This window comes from Nicotiana attenuata, unplaced genomic scaffold, assembly GCF_001879085.1.
Source record: "Nicotiana attenuata strain UT unplaced genomic scaffold, NIATTr2, whole genome shotgun sequence".
Lineage (NCBI taxonomy): Eukaryota > Viridiplantae > Streptophyta > Magnoliopsida > Solanales > Solanaceae > Nicotiana > Nicotiana attenuata.
This window is the reverse complement of record NW_017670609.1, coordinates 282,615-297,344: the sequence shown is the minus strand read 5'-3', so window position 1 is coordinate 297,344 and position 14,730 is coordinate 282,615. Positions and strand designations below refer to the sequence as shown.

The 14,730-nt window shown below is 44.0% G+C and overlaps 1 protein-coding gene across 1 annotated transcript; it reads right to left on the bottom strand.

The window, feature by feature from the left end:
• Positions 1 to 39: 39 nt before the first annotated feature.
• On the bottom strand, positions 40 to 1,293 carry LOC109241491 (protein RIK-like). Its single transcript, XM_019408229.1, has 2 exons — positions 721 to 1,293; positions 40 to 336 (listed from the first exon to the last, which is right to left on the bottom strand). The coding sequence occupies exons 1-2, from the start codon at positions 914 to 916 to the stop codon at positions 209 to 211; spliced, it is 324 nt and encodes a 107-aa protein (XP_019263774.1). The 5' UTR covers positions 917 to 1,293; the 3' UTR covers positions 40 to 208.
• Between the last annotated feature and the right edge of the window lie 13,437 nt (positions 1,294 to 14,730).

Genomic DNA, 14,730 nt, shown 5'->3' with positions numbered 1-14,730 from the left:
CCCCCCTGCTTCTTTGTCTTTTTCTTTGGGTTTTTTTTTGGGGGGTGGGGGATGGGGGATGGGTACATATTAAATATTTCACAATAAACATGATCCTCAGCCAAGGAAAATCCACCAGCCAGTTCCAGGTCCATTGAAACGATCATTCAGTCCAGTTAACATTCAGTTGTTGTTGCCAAAATTTTCAAGAGATGTGCAATGCTCATTATTAAACAGCCCAGAATGGTTTTGGAGCTGCTACCACATTTGAGCTGCTTTTCAAAGGTCTGTCAATTGCTTCATCAGTGTCATCGTCGTCATCATCATCCCCATATTCCATTAGCTGGACTAAAGTATCTGAGATGTACAAATTGAATCAAATCATTAAATAATCAGCAAGGGGTAAGGGGCAGGGCAGTGTGAGAGGGTGAGGATAGTAGTCGAGGGTGGAGCGTGGGGTGGAGAAAATCAGCGTGAAATGCCTACTTTATGAAACTTGTTTTCCCTACTCCCACCAGGGAAAGTGACTTCCCTGATTTTTTTCTAGAGAATGTTTTCTTTCATACCAACCAGACATGGAAAAATCGGAAAACATTCGTTTTCCTTCATACCACATCCTTAGTAACAAGAAATGCAAGAAAAGGAAGGGGGTGATGAAGGTCTGTAGGTCTCACTAGTATACAAGCCAAGCAAGAGTTTATTTAAATCTTGAGACCAAAAGGCTAGAGTACTAGCAAATACCTGGAACAATTTTACATGGTGTTTTGTGAGCTACATTGTTGGCATGCACTTTCTCTGTTGATGAATGAAACTTTGGTGGTGGTGGTGGTGGAGGAGGCATCATCCTAGGAGGTAGCGGTGGCATCGGACTGGATAATGGCTGAACCAACTTTTTCGAAGTCGCTCCAATGTTGTATCTATCACCTGCGTCTGACATTCGATCCTGAGGCGTTGGGAGCTCTGAACCCTGCAATGAATTCTGACAACCAAAGGGGGAGATGGAGTCCACCCATAAAACTTATCAATTCCAGGAAAGAAGGGAGGTAAAAGTTTTGAGTTTTCAAAAAACATACTTGAACATTCTTTTACTTGTATAGTAGCAAGCAAGCGAAGTTTAAAATAAATATATGATCCTAAGAATTATTGATTTCCACTTGAATAACTTGCAAATGTTGGATATGCAACTTAACTTTTCTTCTGTCACTTGCTACAAGGAGCTTAGATCATTAAAGGGCAGCCCAGTGCACTAAGCTCCCGCTATGTGCGGGGTCCGGGGAAGGGCCGGACCACAAGGATCTATTGTACGCAGCCTTACCCTGCATCTGTTTCCACGGCTTGAACCCGTGACCTCCTGGTCACATGGCAGCAACTTTATCAGTTACGCCAAGGCTCCCATTCAAGGAGCTTAGATCATTATGTTTGGAAAATGAAAATATTGCAGATGCCCAAAACAAAAACATTTTCTGTTCAGAGTGAAGAAGAAATTGTTTGAAAGCCTCACATGCAGAATGTAATGTGATCTCAGTCTTATCACCCTTTGAATAGTTGAGGCAAAGTTGGTTATTGGTTAAGAATGTGCATTTCAAATTAGTTTATAAACAATTTACAGAATGCCAAAACCAAAAGGGGCATGGTCTTTATGCATCGGCACCATAAAAAAGAACCGAAATAGCACGCAGCAACCCATGCCTCCTCCATGTCCCAGAATCCTGTGAAACATACAAAGGTCCAACAGAGTTCCACTATCAGCCTGTTAGCTTCATACAAGGTCAGAGAAATTACCTGGAATATCAAGTACAAAAGGTTAGACCAGAAATAAATATATGCATTTTATCTGAAAATGTTAAGGAATTTCAAATGCTCAATTTGGAACAGCAATGTGATACAAATTTATAGTGAGAACCAAGGAGAAGTACCGTTCTTTTTAATTCCCCCCCCCCCCCCCCAACCCAACAAAAAAAAAACCTTAACAGGAAAATGTTATAAAACAGCCAAAGCAATTAAGGGAAAGAATCAAACTAATAAATTCCTAATTCTTGTAAATGTAAGGGGATATAAAGCTCTTTTAATTAACTAGCACATTGGAATTTTAGATCCAGATCAGTATGTAGCCCATGGATTGCTAGTTGCCACATGTGAGGGCTGAATAGAAACTAAGATGTTGGGTGAAGGCAAACTAAGTTTAAAAGAGACCCAAAATAGGAGAATCTGATAAATCCAGATTTTGCTAATCATCATGCTACACAAGCTGCACTTCATCCTTCATTAATACCATTTATATAGTGAAGGCGAAGTAAGAACCTAATCACATAAACAGGATACTCCTGCGCACAAGACCACTCAAGCTGTAAGAAATAATTAAGGACATAACTTATGATATAATGAGGCAGATATAAAGGCTATTGCTACGATGCCACAGTTTGTGAAAGGTTAGTTTCAGCATAACTTTGGAGAAACCACAGGAGTTCCGAAAGTAGGTGAAGAGGCCCTCAAAATGAGGAATAGGAATCAATACAACTCCAGTGACCTCTCAGCCATAACCACTAAAGGAAACTTCCTTTTTTTTTTAGCCTATCGGAAGCAGCCTCTCTACCTTCAAGGTGGGGTAAGGTCTGTGTACACACTACCCTTTCAGACTCCACTTGTGGGATTACACTGGGTTTATAGTTGTTGTTTATATATATATATATATATATATATATATAACTATTGTATGAAAGTTGAACAATATTGTTTAAAAATTATATTTAAGTTGTATGATATTGTAGTTGTATATAACTGAGTAGAAATAATGTATGATAAGTTGTAGATAAGTTGTATAATATATAATTAGTTGTATGAATTTTGTTTTTGCTGTGTATATATCATATACAAAATATATAAAAGTCATATTGCATAAAAATTGTATTTACGTAGTATGATATCGTAGTTGTATATAACTGGGTAGAAATAATGTATGAAAGTTGTAGATAAGTTGTATAATATATAATTAATGTATGAATTGTTTTTTTACTATGTATAAATCATTTGTAAACAACTTGTAAAGATCGTTTGATTTTTATTTTTCGATTTCTTACGTGTAAAATGACAAATCCCTTCTTACTTTTAACATACTAAAGAAAACTTGTACCCTATCTATTATAAGTAGCACATGCAAGTAATGACTCTACCCTTTTCCTGTATTGGAGTTTGAAGTTATAACCGAACAGTTGAAATCATTTGTTTAGAAATGAATTAGCCAGTATTAACTTTATTATGCCTCTGCACGTGCAAAGCTTTGAAGTTGGCAAACAAAGAATTATAAGAAATAAGAACAATGTAAGAAATATTGTGGCAAATAGTGTCAACTTAAGGTAATAATATACCTTCTCAGCCACACAATGACATGACTGGAGTGTTATTTAATTTGGCTAATTTTCAGCGTCGGTATAAACATTACTGTACTTCGTTAATTCTTTTTGTTGTGTACATCTGCAAGTACTTTTGTGAAGATTCAACATCTTTTGTAATGAAGTTAGTAGATTTACATCTGTTTTGTTTCAGAAACAGAGTTTTTTTTTAGACAAAAAGAAATATGAATTGGTGTAAATGTACTGTAACGACCCGGCTGGTCGTTTCATGCGTTACCGCTCCGTTTTTCCCATTCCTGCTTCTTATTGTCTTGTTTAGCCGTATTATGTGCTATCGGGTTGGTTGGCTCGGGTTTGGAGAGGTGTTGGTAAGGTTTGAGACACTTAGTCTCTTTTGAGTAAGCTTAAGTTGAAAAAGTCAACTGGATGTTTACTTAAGTGAAAAAGGGCTCGGATGTGAATTCCGAGCATTCAGATAGCTTCAGGAGGTGATTTGGGACTTAGGAGTGTGATCGGAATGTGTTTTGGAGGTCCGAAGTAGCTTTAGGCTTGAATTGGCGAAGATAGATTTTTGGCGTTTTCTGGTTGTTAGGTGAGATTTTGTTATAGGGGTCGAAATGGAATTCCGGGAGTTGCAATAGCCGTTGTGTCATTTGGGATGTGTGTGCAAAATTTCAGGTCATTCGGACGTGGTTTGATAGATTTTTTAATCAAAAGCGTAATTCGGAAGATTTTTGGAACCTTAGGCTTGAATCCGATGTGATTTGGTGGATTTGATGTTGTTTGAGTTGTTTTGAAGATTGGTATAAGTTTTGATAGTGGTATGTGACTTGTTCGTGCTCTTGGTTGAGGACCGGGGGCCTCGGAGTGATTTCGGATGGTTGACGGAAAGTTAGGAATTGAGAGTTTGCAACTGAAGTTTTATGGCTGCTGTCATAACCGCATATGCGGTTGGGAGGCCGCAGGTGCGACTCCCGCAGAAGCGGACATCTGGACGTATCTGCGATGGAACAGGTACGAGAGAGTTACCGCAGGTGCGGTCCCAGACCTTTAAGTGAAAACCGCAGGTGCGGTGGGCTAGACCGCAGAAGCGGTAAAAGGACCACCGGTGTGGTATCCCTGGGTCAGAGAGTATATATTTCTCCTTCGCGATTTTCAGACTTTCTTCACATTTTGAAACGGTTTTTGGAGCTTTTTGGGGGATTTTGAAGAGGGAATCAGAGAGAACTTCATTGAGGTAAGATTTTTGAGCATAAAACTCGTTCCTATGGTGTTATTTCATTGATTAGGCTTGAAATTTATGAAAAATTGTAGGTAAATATTGAAGAAACTAGGGCTTGAAATTGGAGACCTAGAATTTGGGATTTGAGGGGTCATTTGTGGTTGGATTTTGGTAAATTTGATATGCATGAACTCATGGGAAGATAAGGATTCCATTGATGTTAATTTTGTCGGATTCCAAGATGTGGGACCGGGGGTCGGGTTTGGTTAATTTCGGGATTCGTGTCGTAATTTGATTATTTTCGCATGGGCTTCGTTCCCTTAGCATATTTTGACGTCACGATTCTGATTTTGGTTAGATTCGACGCGTTGAGGCCGAGACGAGAGGTAAAGGCATCGCGGGCTAGAGTTTGGACCGGATAGAGGTAAGTAATGATTGTAAATTTTGTCCTGAGGGTATGAAACCCCAGATTTCACATCGTTGTGCTATTTTGAGGTGACGCACACGCTTGATGACGAGCGTGGGGTCGTGCACCGTTGGGGATTATGACTTAGTCTGTCCCGTATGACTGTTTAACTGCGTATCTGATTGAAAATTGTTTGCTATCTTCATGTTTTGGGCTGAATGCCATATTTGGGCCTCGTGCTAACTGTTTTGACCCTTAGGGGATTTTACTACTATTCCTCATTGTTTTGACTTAGTATTTGTTTTCGGTCAGGCTACATTCTACTATTTTCACAACTCAGCCATCTTTACTCATTTTTGATTTTTTAAATGATATTTTGGGCTGAGCATTCATGTTTTACTATTGCCCGTGTGGCTTGTGAGATTCTGAATAAGTAAGGCCGAGGGCCTGTGTTGTGAGGATACTATGGGATCGGGCTGCGCGCCGCAGCATGTGGTACTGACTTGTGATATATGAGAGGCCGAGGGCCAGATTTATTATGCCACGAGGTGGCTTGTGATTGATATGAGGCCGAGAGCATGTTGATTATGCCACAAGATGGCTTGTTTTTGCGCTTGGGCCGTAAGGGGCCCCTCCAAGAGTCTGTACACCCCCAGTGAGCGCGGGTACCCAGTTTGTGATGTGATATAGCCTGAGGGGCCGATGTTATTCCGTGTTATTGCCCGAGGGGCTGATACGAGTGGTTGTGAGATAGCCCGAGGGGCTAGTTTCTGTTGGTATTTTGCCCGAGGGGCTGATTTGTGTTTCTATCTTTTATCCCTGTTTTCATTCATTCATTTGAATTACTAAAATATGTTTTAAAGAGGTTTTACTGAACTAAGAAGATTTTACGAGCTTTTACTGATTTATGATATTGTTCTGGTTTTACACTGCCTCGTTGTAGCATTTTGCTGTGTATTTACGTGTTTTCTTATCGCTCAGCTGCCTTTACTTTTATTACTTACTGAGTTGGCGTGCTCACATTACTCCCTACACCCTGTGTGCAGATTCAGGAGTCTCGGGTCACGCTAGCGAGGGCTGATTGCTTTCCAGCAGGCAGTACAGAGTGGACTAGGTAGATGCTCGGTGTTCGCAGCCTAGTGCTTCTCCTTCCTATCTTTATTTCGCTTGTTCTAGCTTTGTATTAGACTATGTTGTCTTTTCATACTCTTAGACGGATCTTAGATGCTCATGACTGGTGACACCCCGATGTGGGGCTGTGTTTGTTTCCGCATTTGTTCTATCTCACTCTATTTTGGGATTTATCACTTATTAATGACTTGATTATGAATTATTATAACTGTTAATTGGTTTTGGGGGTTTGTGTCGGCTGGCCTTATTTCACGAGAGGCGCCATCACGACCAGTTCCGGTTTTGGGTCGTGATAAGTTGGTATCACAGCCTAGGTTACATAGGTCTCACGAGTCATGAGCAGGTTTAGTAGAGTCTCGTGGATCGGTACAGAGACGTCTGTATTTATCCTCGAGAGGCTGCAAAACCTTTAGGAAAACTTCAACTTCTTGAAATTCTTGTCGTGCGAATCTGTTGATCTGAGTACTAAACTTCTGTTATTCTATTCTCTCACAGATGGTGAGGACACAAGCGACCGGTCAGGATAGACGACCACCAGTACCACCAACTGGGGCCACTAGAGGCCGAGGACGCGGTCGAGGCCGTGGTAGGGGTAGAGGTGTAGCCCGCACAGCAGCTAGGGCAGCACCTGCAGATCCACCAGCCGCCCCAGTTCAGGATCATGTCCCAGTTGTGGACGCTCCAGCAGCACCAGCTCAGGCACCAGCTGTGCCCAGATCTTGACCGTGTGCACGAGTCTTGCCCAGGCGGTCGCGGTTTCTACTACCGCAGCCACTTCTTAGGCTGGGGGAGGCACTCAGACTCCCACTGCCCGCACGCCCGATAAAGTTGTTCAGGGATTGCAAACACCGGAGGCACCACTAGCCCAGCCGGTGGCAACTGCTCAGGGTTATGTAGCTCCTGTTATGCTAGAGGACGAGCATCGCAGATTGGAGAGGTTTGGCAGGCTCCAGCCTCCGACTTTTAGTGGTGTAGAGAGCGGGGATGCCCATGGTTTCTTGGATAGATGTTAGAGGATTCTTCGCACCGCGGGTATTCTGGAGACCAGTGGGGTCGCATTCATGACTTTTCAGTTTACTGGAGCTACCTTCACTTGGTGGGAGGCATATGAGAGGCATAGGCCTGTTGGTGCGGCGCCCCTTACCTGGTAGCAGTTCTCCGCTCTCTTTCTGGAGAAGTATGTACCACAGTCCCGCAGGGAGGTGCTGCGTAGGCAGTTCGAACAGTTGCGATAGGGAGATATGACTGTGACACAGTACGAGATGAGGTTCTCCTAGTTAGCTCGTCATGCTATTTGGTTGGTTGCTACAGATAGAGAGAGGATCAAGAGGTTCGTTGATGGCCTCACATATCAGCTTCGGATTCTCATGACTAGGGAGAGGGTGTCAGGTGCTACGTTTGAGAAGGTTGTTGATATCGCTCGTGAAATTGAGTCAGTTTGTCGCCAAGAGCGAGAGGAGAGGGAGGCCAAGAGGCCTTGAGGATCTGGTAGTTTTGGGTGTGCTCCTTCGAGGGGTCAGTTTCAACAAGGCAGAGGCCGCCCATTCAGGCATGCTCAGTTAGCTCGCTCAGGTTATCGTGCGGCGTCATCGGGCCATGGTTCTCACGGTTCTCAGCAGGGCCATTCCTCACTCAGTGCCCTTCCAGCCTAGGGTTCGTCCCGTGCTCCATCAATTCAGGACTCTTCTACGCTAGGTGCGTCTGCTAGTCATTCTGGTGCTAGGGGTCCCCTTCAGTCCCCGTCTCCAGAACCAGGGAGTTGTTATGAGTGTGGAGAGTCGGGACATATGTGGAGGTAGTGTCCTCGTCACCTTGGGGGTTCATCTCAGCAGAGGGGTCAACCATCGATTTCGGCACTAGTTACTTCACCATCCACCCAGCCAGCTAGTGGTGGAGGACAGTTTTCTAGGGGTCGCCCAAGAGGGGGAGGTCGATCCGGTGGTGGTCAGGCTCGTTTCTATGCACTCCCAGCTAGGCCTGATGCGGTTGCTTCAGATGTTGTGATTACAGGTATTGTCTCAGTCTGCCACAGAGATACCTCTGTGTTAATTGATCTTGGCTCTACTTTCTCTTATGTGTCATCTTATTTTGCCCATCGTTTCTTCTATTCATGTCTCTACTCCGGTGGGCAATACTGTTGTGGTAGACCGTGTATACCGGTCGTGCGTTGTGTCTATTGGAGGTCTGGAGACCCGAGTGGATCTTCTATTCTTATGTATGGTAGACTTCGATGTGATATTGGGCATGGATTGGTTATCTCCATGCCGGGCTATTTTGGACTGTCATGCCAAGACAGTGACGTTAGCTATGCCGGGTGTGCCACGGATTGAGTGGCGAGGTCTGTCTGATTATGTTCCCAGCAGGGTAATCTCATTATTGAAGGCCCGGCATATGGTTGGGAAAGTTTGTCTTTCATACTTAGCATTTGTGAGGGATGTCAGTGCAGAGACTCCCAGCATTGATTCTATTCCAATTGTGAGGGATTTTCTAGATATGTTTCCTGTAGACCTGTCGGGCATGCCACCGAACAGGGATATCGATTTTGGTATTGATCTGGTGCCGGGCACTCAGCCCATTTCTATTCCACCGTATCGTATGGCACCAGCGGAGTTGAAGGAGTTGAAGAAGTTGAAGGAGCAGCTTCAGGAACTCCTTGATAAGGGGTTTATTCGGCCTAGTGTGTCACCTTGGGGTGCGCCTGTTCTATTTGTGAAGAAGAAGGATGGCACGATGAGGATGTGCATTAATTACAGGCAGTTGAACAAAGTAACAATCAAGAACAAGTACCCTTTGCCTCGTATCGATGATTTGTTCGACCAGCTTCAGGGAGCGAGAGTGTTCTCCAAGATTGATCTTCGTTCAGGGTATCACCAGCTAAAGATCAGGGACTCAGATATTCTCAAGACAGCTTTCAGGACCCGATATGGTCACTATGAGTTCCTTGTGATGTCTTTTGGGATGACCAATGCCCCAGCAACGTTCATGCATTTGATGAACAGCGTGTTTCGGCCTTATCTCGACTCGTTCGTTATTGTTTTCGTTGATGATATTTTGGTATACTCGCATAGTCAGGAGGAGCACGGGGAGCATTTGAGAGTGGTGTTGCAGAGATTGAGGGAGGAGAAGCTTTATGCAAAGTTCTCCAAATGTGAGTTTTGGCTCAGTTCAGTGGCTTTCTTGGGGCTCGTGGTGTCCAGCGAGGGTATTCAGGTTGATCTGAAGAAGATAGAGGCAGTTCAGAGTTGGCCCAGACCGTCCTCAGCCACAGAGATTCGTAGTTTCCTTGGTTTGGCGGGTTATTAACGCCGGTTTGTTCAGTGATTTTCATCTATCGCATCGCCCTTGACCAAGTTGACTTAGAAGGGAGCTCCATTTCAGTGGTCGGATGAGTGTGAGGAGAGCTTCCAAAGGCTCAAGACTGCCTTGACCACAACTCCAGTATTAGTATTGCCATCAGCTTCAGGTTTATGTACAGTGTATTGTGATGCTTCGAGAGTGGGTATTGGATGTGTATTGATGCAGGAGGGTAGAGTTATATCTTATGCTTCTCGGCAGCTGAAGCCCCATGAGAAGAACTACCCTGTTCATGATTTGGAGTTGGCTGCCATTGTTCACGCGTTAAAGATTTGGAGGCATTATTTGTATGGTGTGTCTTACGAGGTATTTACTGATCATCGTAGCTTCCAACACTTGTTCAAGTAGAAGGATCTCAATTTGAGGCAGCGGAGATGGTTGGAGATGCTAAAGGATTATGATATTAATATCTTGTACCATCCGGGAAAGGCCAATGTGGTGGCCGATGCTTTGAGTCGGAAGGCGGTGAGTATGAGGAGTTTGGCATATATTCCTGTTGGGGAGAGACCTCTTGCAGTTGATGTTCAGGCCTTGGCCAATCGGTTCGTGAGGTTGGATATTTCGGAGCCCAGTCGGGTATTAGCTAGCGTGATTTCCCAGTCTTCCTTATTTGATCGCATCAAAGAGCGCCAGTATGATGATCCTCATTAGCTTGTCCTTAAGAACATGGTTCAGCACGATGATGCTAGAAATGTGACCATTGGTGATGATGGGGTATTGACGATGCAGGGCCGGATATGCGTGCCCAATGTAGATGGTCTTCGGGAGTTGATTCTAGAGGAGGCTCATAGCTCGCGGTATTCTATTCATCCAGGTGCCGCGAAGATGTATCAGAATATGAGACAGCATTATTGGTGGAGAAGAATGAAGAAGGACATTGTAGGATTTGTAGCTTGGTGTCTCAATTGTCAGCAGGTGAAATATAAGCATCAGAGATCTGGTGGCTTGCTTCAGCGGATGGACATTCCAGAGTGAAGTGGGAGCGGATCACCATGGACTTCGTAGTTGGGCTCCCACGGACTTTGAAGAAGTTCGATGCTATTTGGGTGATTGTGGATCGGCTAACCAAGTCCGCGCACTTTATTCCGGTATGTGCTACCTATTCTTCAGAGCGGTTGGCAGAGATATATATCTAGGAGATTGTTCGTTTGCATGGCATCCCAGTTTCCATCATTTCAGATAGAGGTACTCAGTTTACTTCATAGTTTTGGAGGTCGGTACAGCGAGAGTTGAGTACTCAGGTTGAGTTGAGCATAGCTTTTCACCCTCAGACGGACGGGCAGTCTGAGCGCACTATTCAGATATTGGAGGACATGTTGCGCGCTTGTGTCATTGATTTTGGAGGGTCATAGGATCAGTTCCTACCGCTCGCGGAGTTTGCTTATAACAACAGTTACCAGTCGAGTATTCAGATGGCTCCATATGAGGCTTTGTATGGGAGACGGTGTAGATCTCCGGTCGGTTGGTTTGAGTCGGGTGAGGCTAGGCTATTGGGTACAGATTTAGTGCAGGATGCCTTAGGCAAGGTAAATGTGATTCAGGAGAGGCTTCGTACAGCGCAGTCGAGAGAAAAGAGTTATGCTGACAAGAAGGTTCGGGATGTGTCCTACATGGATGGTGAGAAGGTTCTGTTGAAGGTTTCACCCATGAAGGGTGTTATGAGATTTGGGAAGAAAGGACAATTGAGTCCTCGGTTCATTGGGCCTTTTGAGGTACTTCGGAGGATTGGGGAGGTGTCTTATGAGCTTGCCTTGCCACCCAGCTTGTCGGGTGTGCATCTGGTATTTCATATTTCTATGCTTCGGAAGTATATTGGCGATCCGTCTCATGTATTGGATTTCAGCACGGTTCAGTTAGATTATGATTTGACTTATGATGTGGAGCCAGTAGCTATTTTGGGGCGTCAGGTTCGAAAATTGAGGTCAAAGGATATAGCTTCAGTGAAGGTGCAGTGGAGAGGTCGGCCCATGGAGGAGGCTACCTGGGAGACCGAGCGGGAGATATGGAGCAGATATCCTCACCTATTAGAGGCTTCAGGTATGTTTCTTGACCCGTTCGAGGGCGAATGTTTGTTTAAGAGGGGGAGGATGTAACGACCCGGCCGGTCGTTTCATGTGTTACCGCTCTGTTTTCCCCATTCCTGCTTCTTATTGTCTTGTTTAGATGTATTATGTGCTATCGGGTTGGTTGGCTCGGGTTCGGAGAGCTGTTGGTAAGGTTTGAGACACTTAGTCTCTTTTGAGTAAGCTTAAGTTGAAAAAGTCAACCGGATGTTGACTTAAGTGAAAAAGGGATCAGATGTGAATTCCGAGCATTCGAATAGCTTCGGGAGGTGATTTGGGACTTAGGAGTGTGATCGGAATGTGTTTTGGAGGTCCGGAGTAGCTTTAGGCTTGAATTGGCGAAGATGGATTTTTGGCGTTTTTCGGTTGTTAGGTGAGATTTTGTTATAGGGTCGGAATGGAATCCAGGAGTTGCAGTAGGTCCGTTGTGTCATTTGGGATGTGTGTGCAAAATTTCAGGTCATTCGGACGTGGTTTGATAGACTTTTTGATCGAAAGAGTAATTCAGAAGATTTTTGGAACCTTAGGCTTGAATCCGATGTGATTTGGTGGAATTGATGTTGTTTGAGGTTTTTTGAAGATTGGTATAAGTTTGGATAGTGGTATGTGACTTGTTCGTGCTCTTGGTTGAGGTCCCCGGGGCCTCGGGGTTATTTCGGATGGTTGACGAAAAGTTAGGAATTGGGAGTTTGCAGCTGAAGTTTTATGGCTGCTGTCATAACCGCATCTGCGGTTGGGAGGTTGCAGGTGCGACTCCCGCAGATGCGGAAGCAAGCCGCAGAAGTGGCCAAGAGGTGAGTCAGGCGGAGCCGCAGAAGCGGACATCAGGACGCATCTGCGATGGCACAGGTGCGAGAGAGTGACCGATGGTGCGGTCCCAGACCTTTAAGTGAACACCGCAGGTGTGGTAGGTTAGACCGCAGAAGCGGTAAAAGGACCGTAGGTGCGGAATACCTGGGCCAGAGAGTATATATTTCATCCTTCGGGATTTCAGACTTTCTTCACATTTTAAAACGGTTTTTGGATCTTTTTGGGGGATTTTGAAGAGGGAATCAGAGGGAACTTCATTGAGGTAAGATTTTTGAGCATAAAACTCGTTCCTATGATGTTATTTCATTGATTAGGCTTGAAATTTATGGAAAATTGTGGGTAAATATTGAAGAAACTAGGGCTTGAAATTGGAGACCTAGAATTTGGGATTTGAGGGGTCATTTGTGATTGGATTTTGGTAAATTTGATATGCATGAACTCGTGGAAAGATAAGGATTCCACTTATGTTAATTTTCTCGGATTCCGAGAGGTGGGACGGGGGGTCGGGTTTGGTTAATTTCGGTATTCGTGTCGTAATTTAATTATTTTCGCATGGGCTTCGTTCCCTTAGCATATTTTGACGTCACGATTCTGATTTTGGTTAGATTCGACGCGTTGAGGCCGAGACGAGAGGTAAAGGCATCGCGGGCTAGAGTTTGGACCGGATAGAGGTAAGTAATGATTGTAAATTTTGTCCTGAGGGTATGAAACCCCGGATTTCACATCGTTGTGCTATTTTGAGGCGACGCACACGCTACATGACGAGCGTGTGGTCATACACCATTGGGGATTGTGACTTAGTCCGTCCCGTATGACTGTTTAACTGCGTAGTTGATTGAAAATTGTTTGCTATCATCATGTTTTGGGCTGAATGCCATATTTAGGCCTCATGCCAACTATTTGGACCCTTAGGGGATTTTACTACTATTCCTCACTGTTTTGACTTAGTATTTGTATTCGGTCAGGCTATATTCTCCTGTTTTCACAACTCAACCATCTTTACTCGTTTTTGATATTTTAAATGATATTTTGGGCTGAGCATTCATGTTTTACTGTTGCCCGTGTGGCTTGTGACATTCTGACTGAGTAAGGCCGAGGGCCTGTGTTGTGAGGATACTATGGGATCAGGCTGCGCGCCGCAGCATGTGGTACTGAATTGTGATATATGAGAGGCCGAGGGCCAGATTTATTATTCCACGAGGTGGCTTGTGATTGATATGAGGCCGAGAGCATGTTGATTATGCCATGAGATGGCTTGTTTTTGCGCTTAGGCCGTAAGGGGCCCCTCCCGGAGTCTGTACACCCCCAGTGAGCGCGGGTACCCAGTTTGTGATGTGATATAGCCCGAGGGGCTGATGTTGTTCCGTATTATTGCCCGAGGGGCTGATACGAGTGGTTGTGAGATAGCCTGAGCGGCTAGTTTCCGTTGGTATTTTGCCCGATGGGCTGATTTGTGTTTCTATCTTTTATCCCTGTTTTCATTCATTCATTTGAATTGTTAAAATATGTTTTAAAGAGGTTTTACTGAACTAAGAAGTTTTTTCAAGCTTTTACTGATTTATGATATTGTTCTGGTTTTACACTGCCTCGTTGTAGCATTTTGCTGTGTATTTACGTGTTTTCTTATCGCTCAGTTGCCTTTACTTTTATTACTTACCGAGTTGGCATACTCACATTACTCCCTGCACCCTGTGCATATTCAGGAGTCTCGGGTCACGGTAGCGAGGGCTGATTGCTTTCCAGCAGGCAGTACGGAGTTGACTAGGTAGCTGCTCGGCGTTCGCAGCCCAGTGCTTCTCCTTCCTATCTTTATTTCGCTTGTTCTAGATTTGTATTAGACTATGTTGTCTTTTCATACTCTTAGACGGATTTTAGATGCTCATGACTGTGGTACCCCGATGTCGAGCTGTGTTTGTTTCCGCATTTGTTCTATCTCACTCTATTTTGGGATTTATCACTTATTAATGACTTGATTATGAATTATTATAACTGTTAATTGGTTTTGGGGGTTTGTGTCGGCTGGCCTTGTTTCACGAGAGGTGCCATCACGACCGGTTCCGGTTTGGGGTCGTGACATGTACACTATGGGTGAAGTTAGCAGATTTAGTTGGGAAATTGTTTACTCGAGATATGGGGAGAAAGACAGAATCGGGAGAGAAGAGGGAGAGAAAAAAGATAAAGGGTGTAACTAAATCCCTTGATTGAAGGCACAAATAATAAATTGGGAGGCTTTTAAGGTGGATTGTATACATTTTGTAACTAAAATATGTTTAGGTCGGGTAAATACCAATACATGAACATTTTTCGTAATAAGGTTTCAAATAGTGTATAGGAATAAAAAAATTACATTAAAAATATGTTTGAAACTTAATATATCTCAAACTCATAGTTAGAAGCCAAGGGTGATGAACTCTT

What these genes read in the sequence shown, in the direction of transcription:
- LOC109241491 (XM_019408229.1), bottom strand. Translation starts at nt 916, where the DNA reads ATGTCAGACGCAGGTGATAGATACAACATTGGAGCGACTTCGAAAAAG. An exon ending in ACCATGTAAAATTGTTCCAG is followed by an intron (nt 337 to 720) that starts GTATTTGCTAGT and finishes TGTACATCTCAG; the next exon opens with ATACTTTAGTCCAGCTAATG.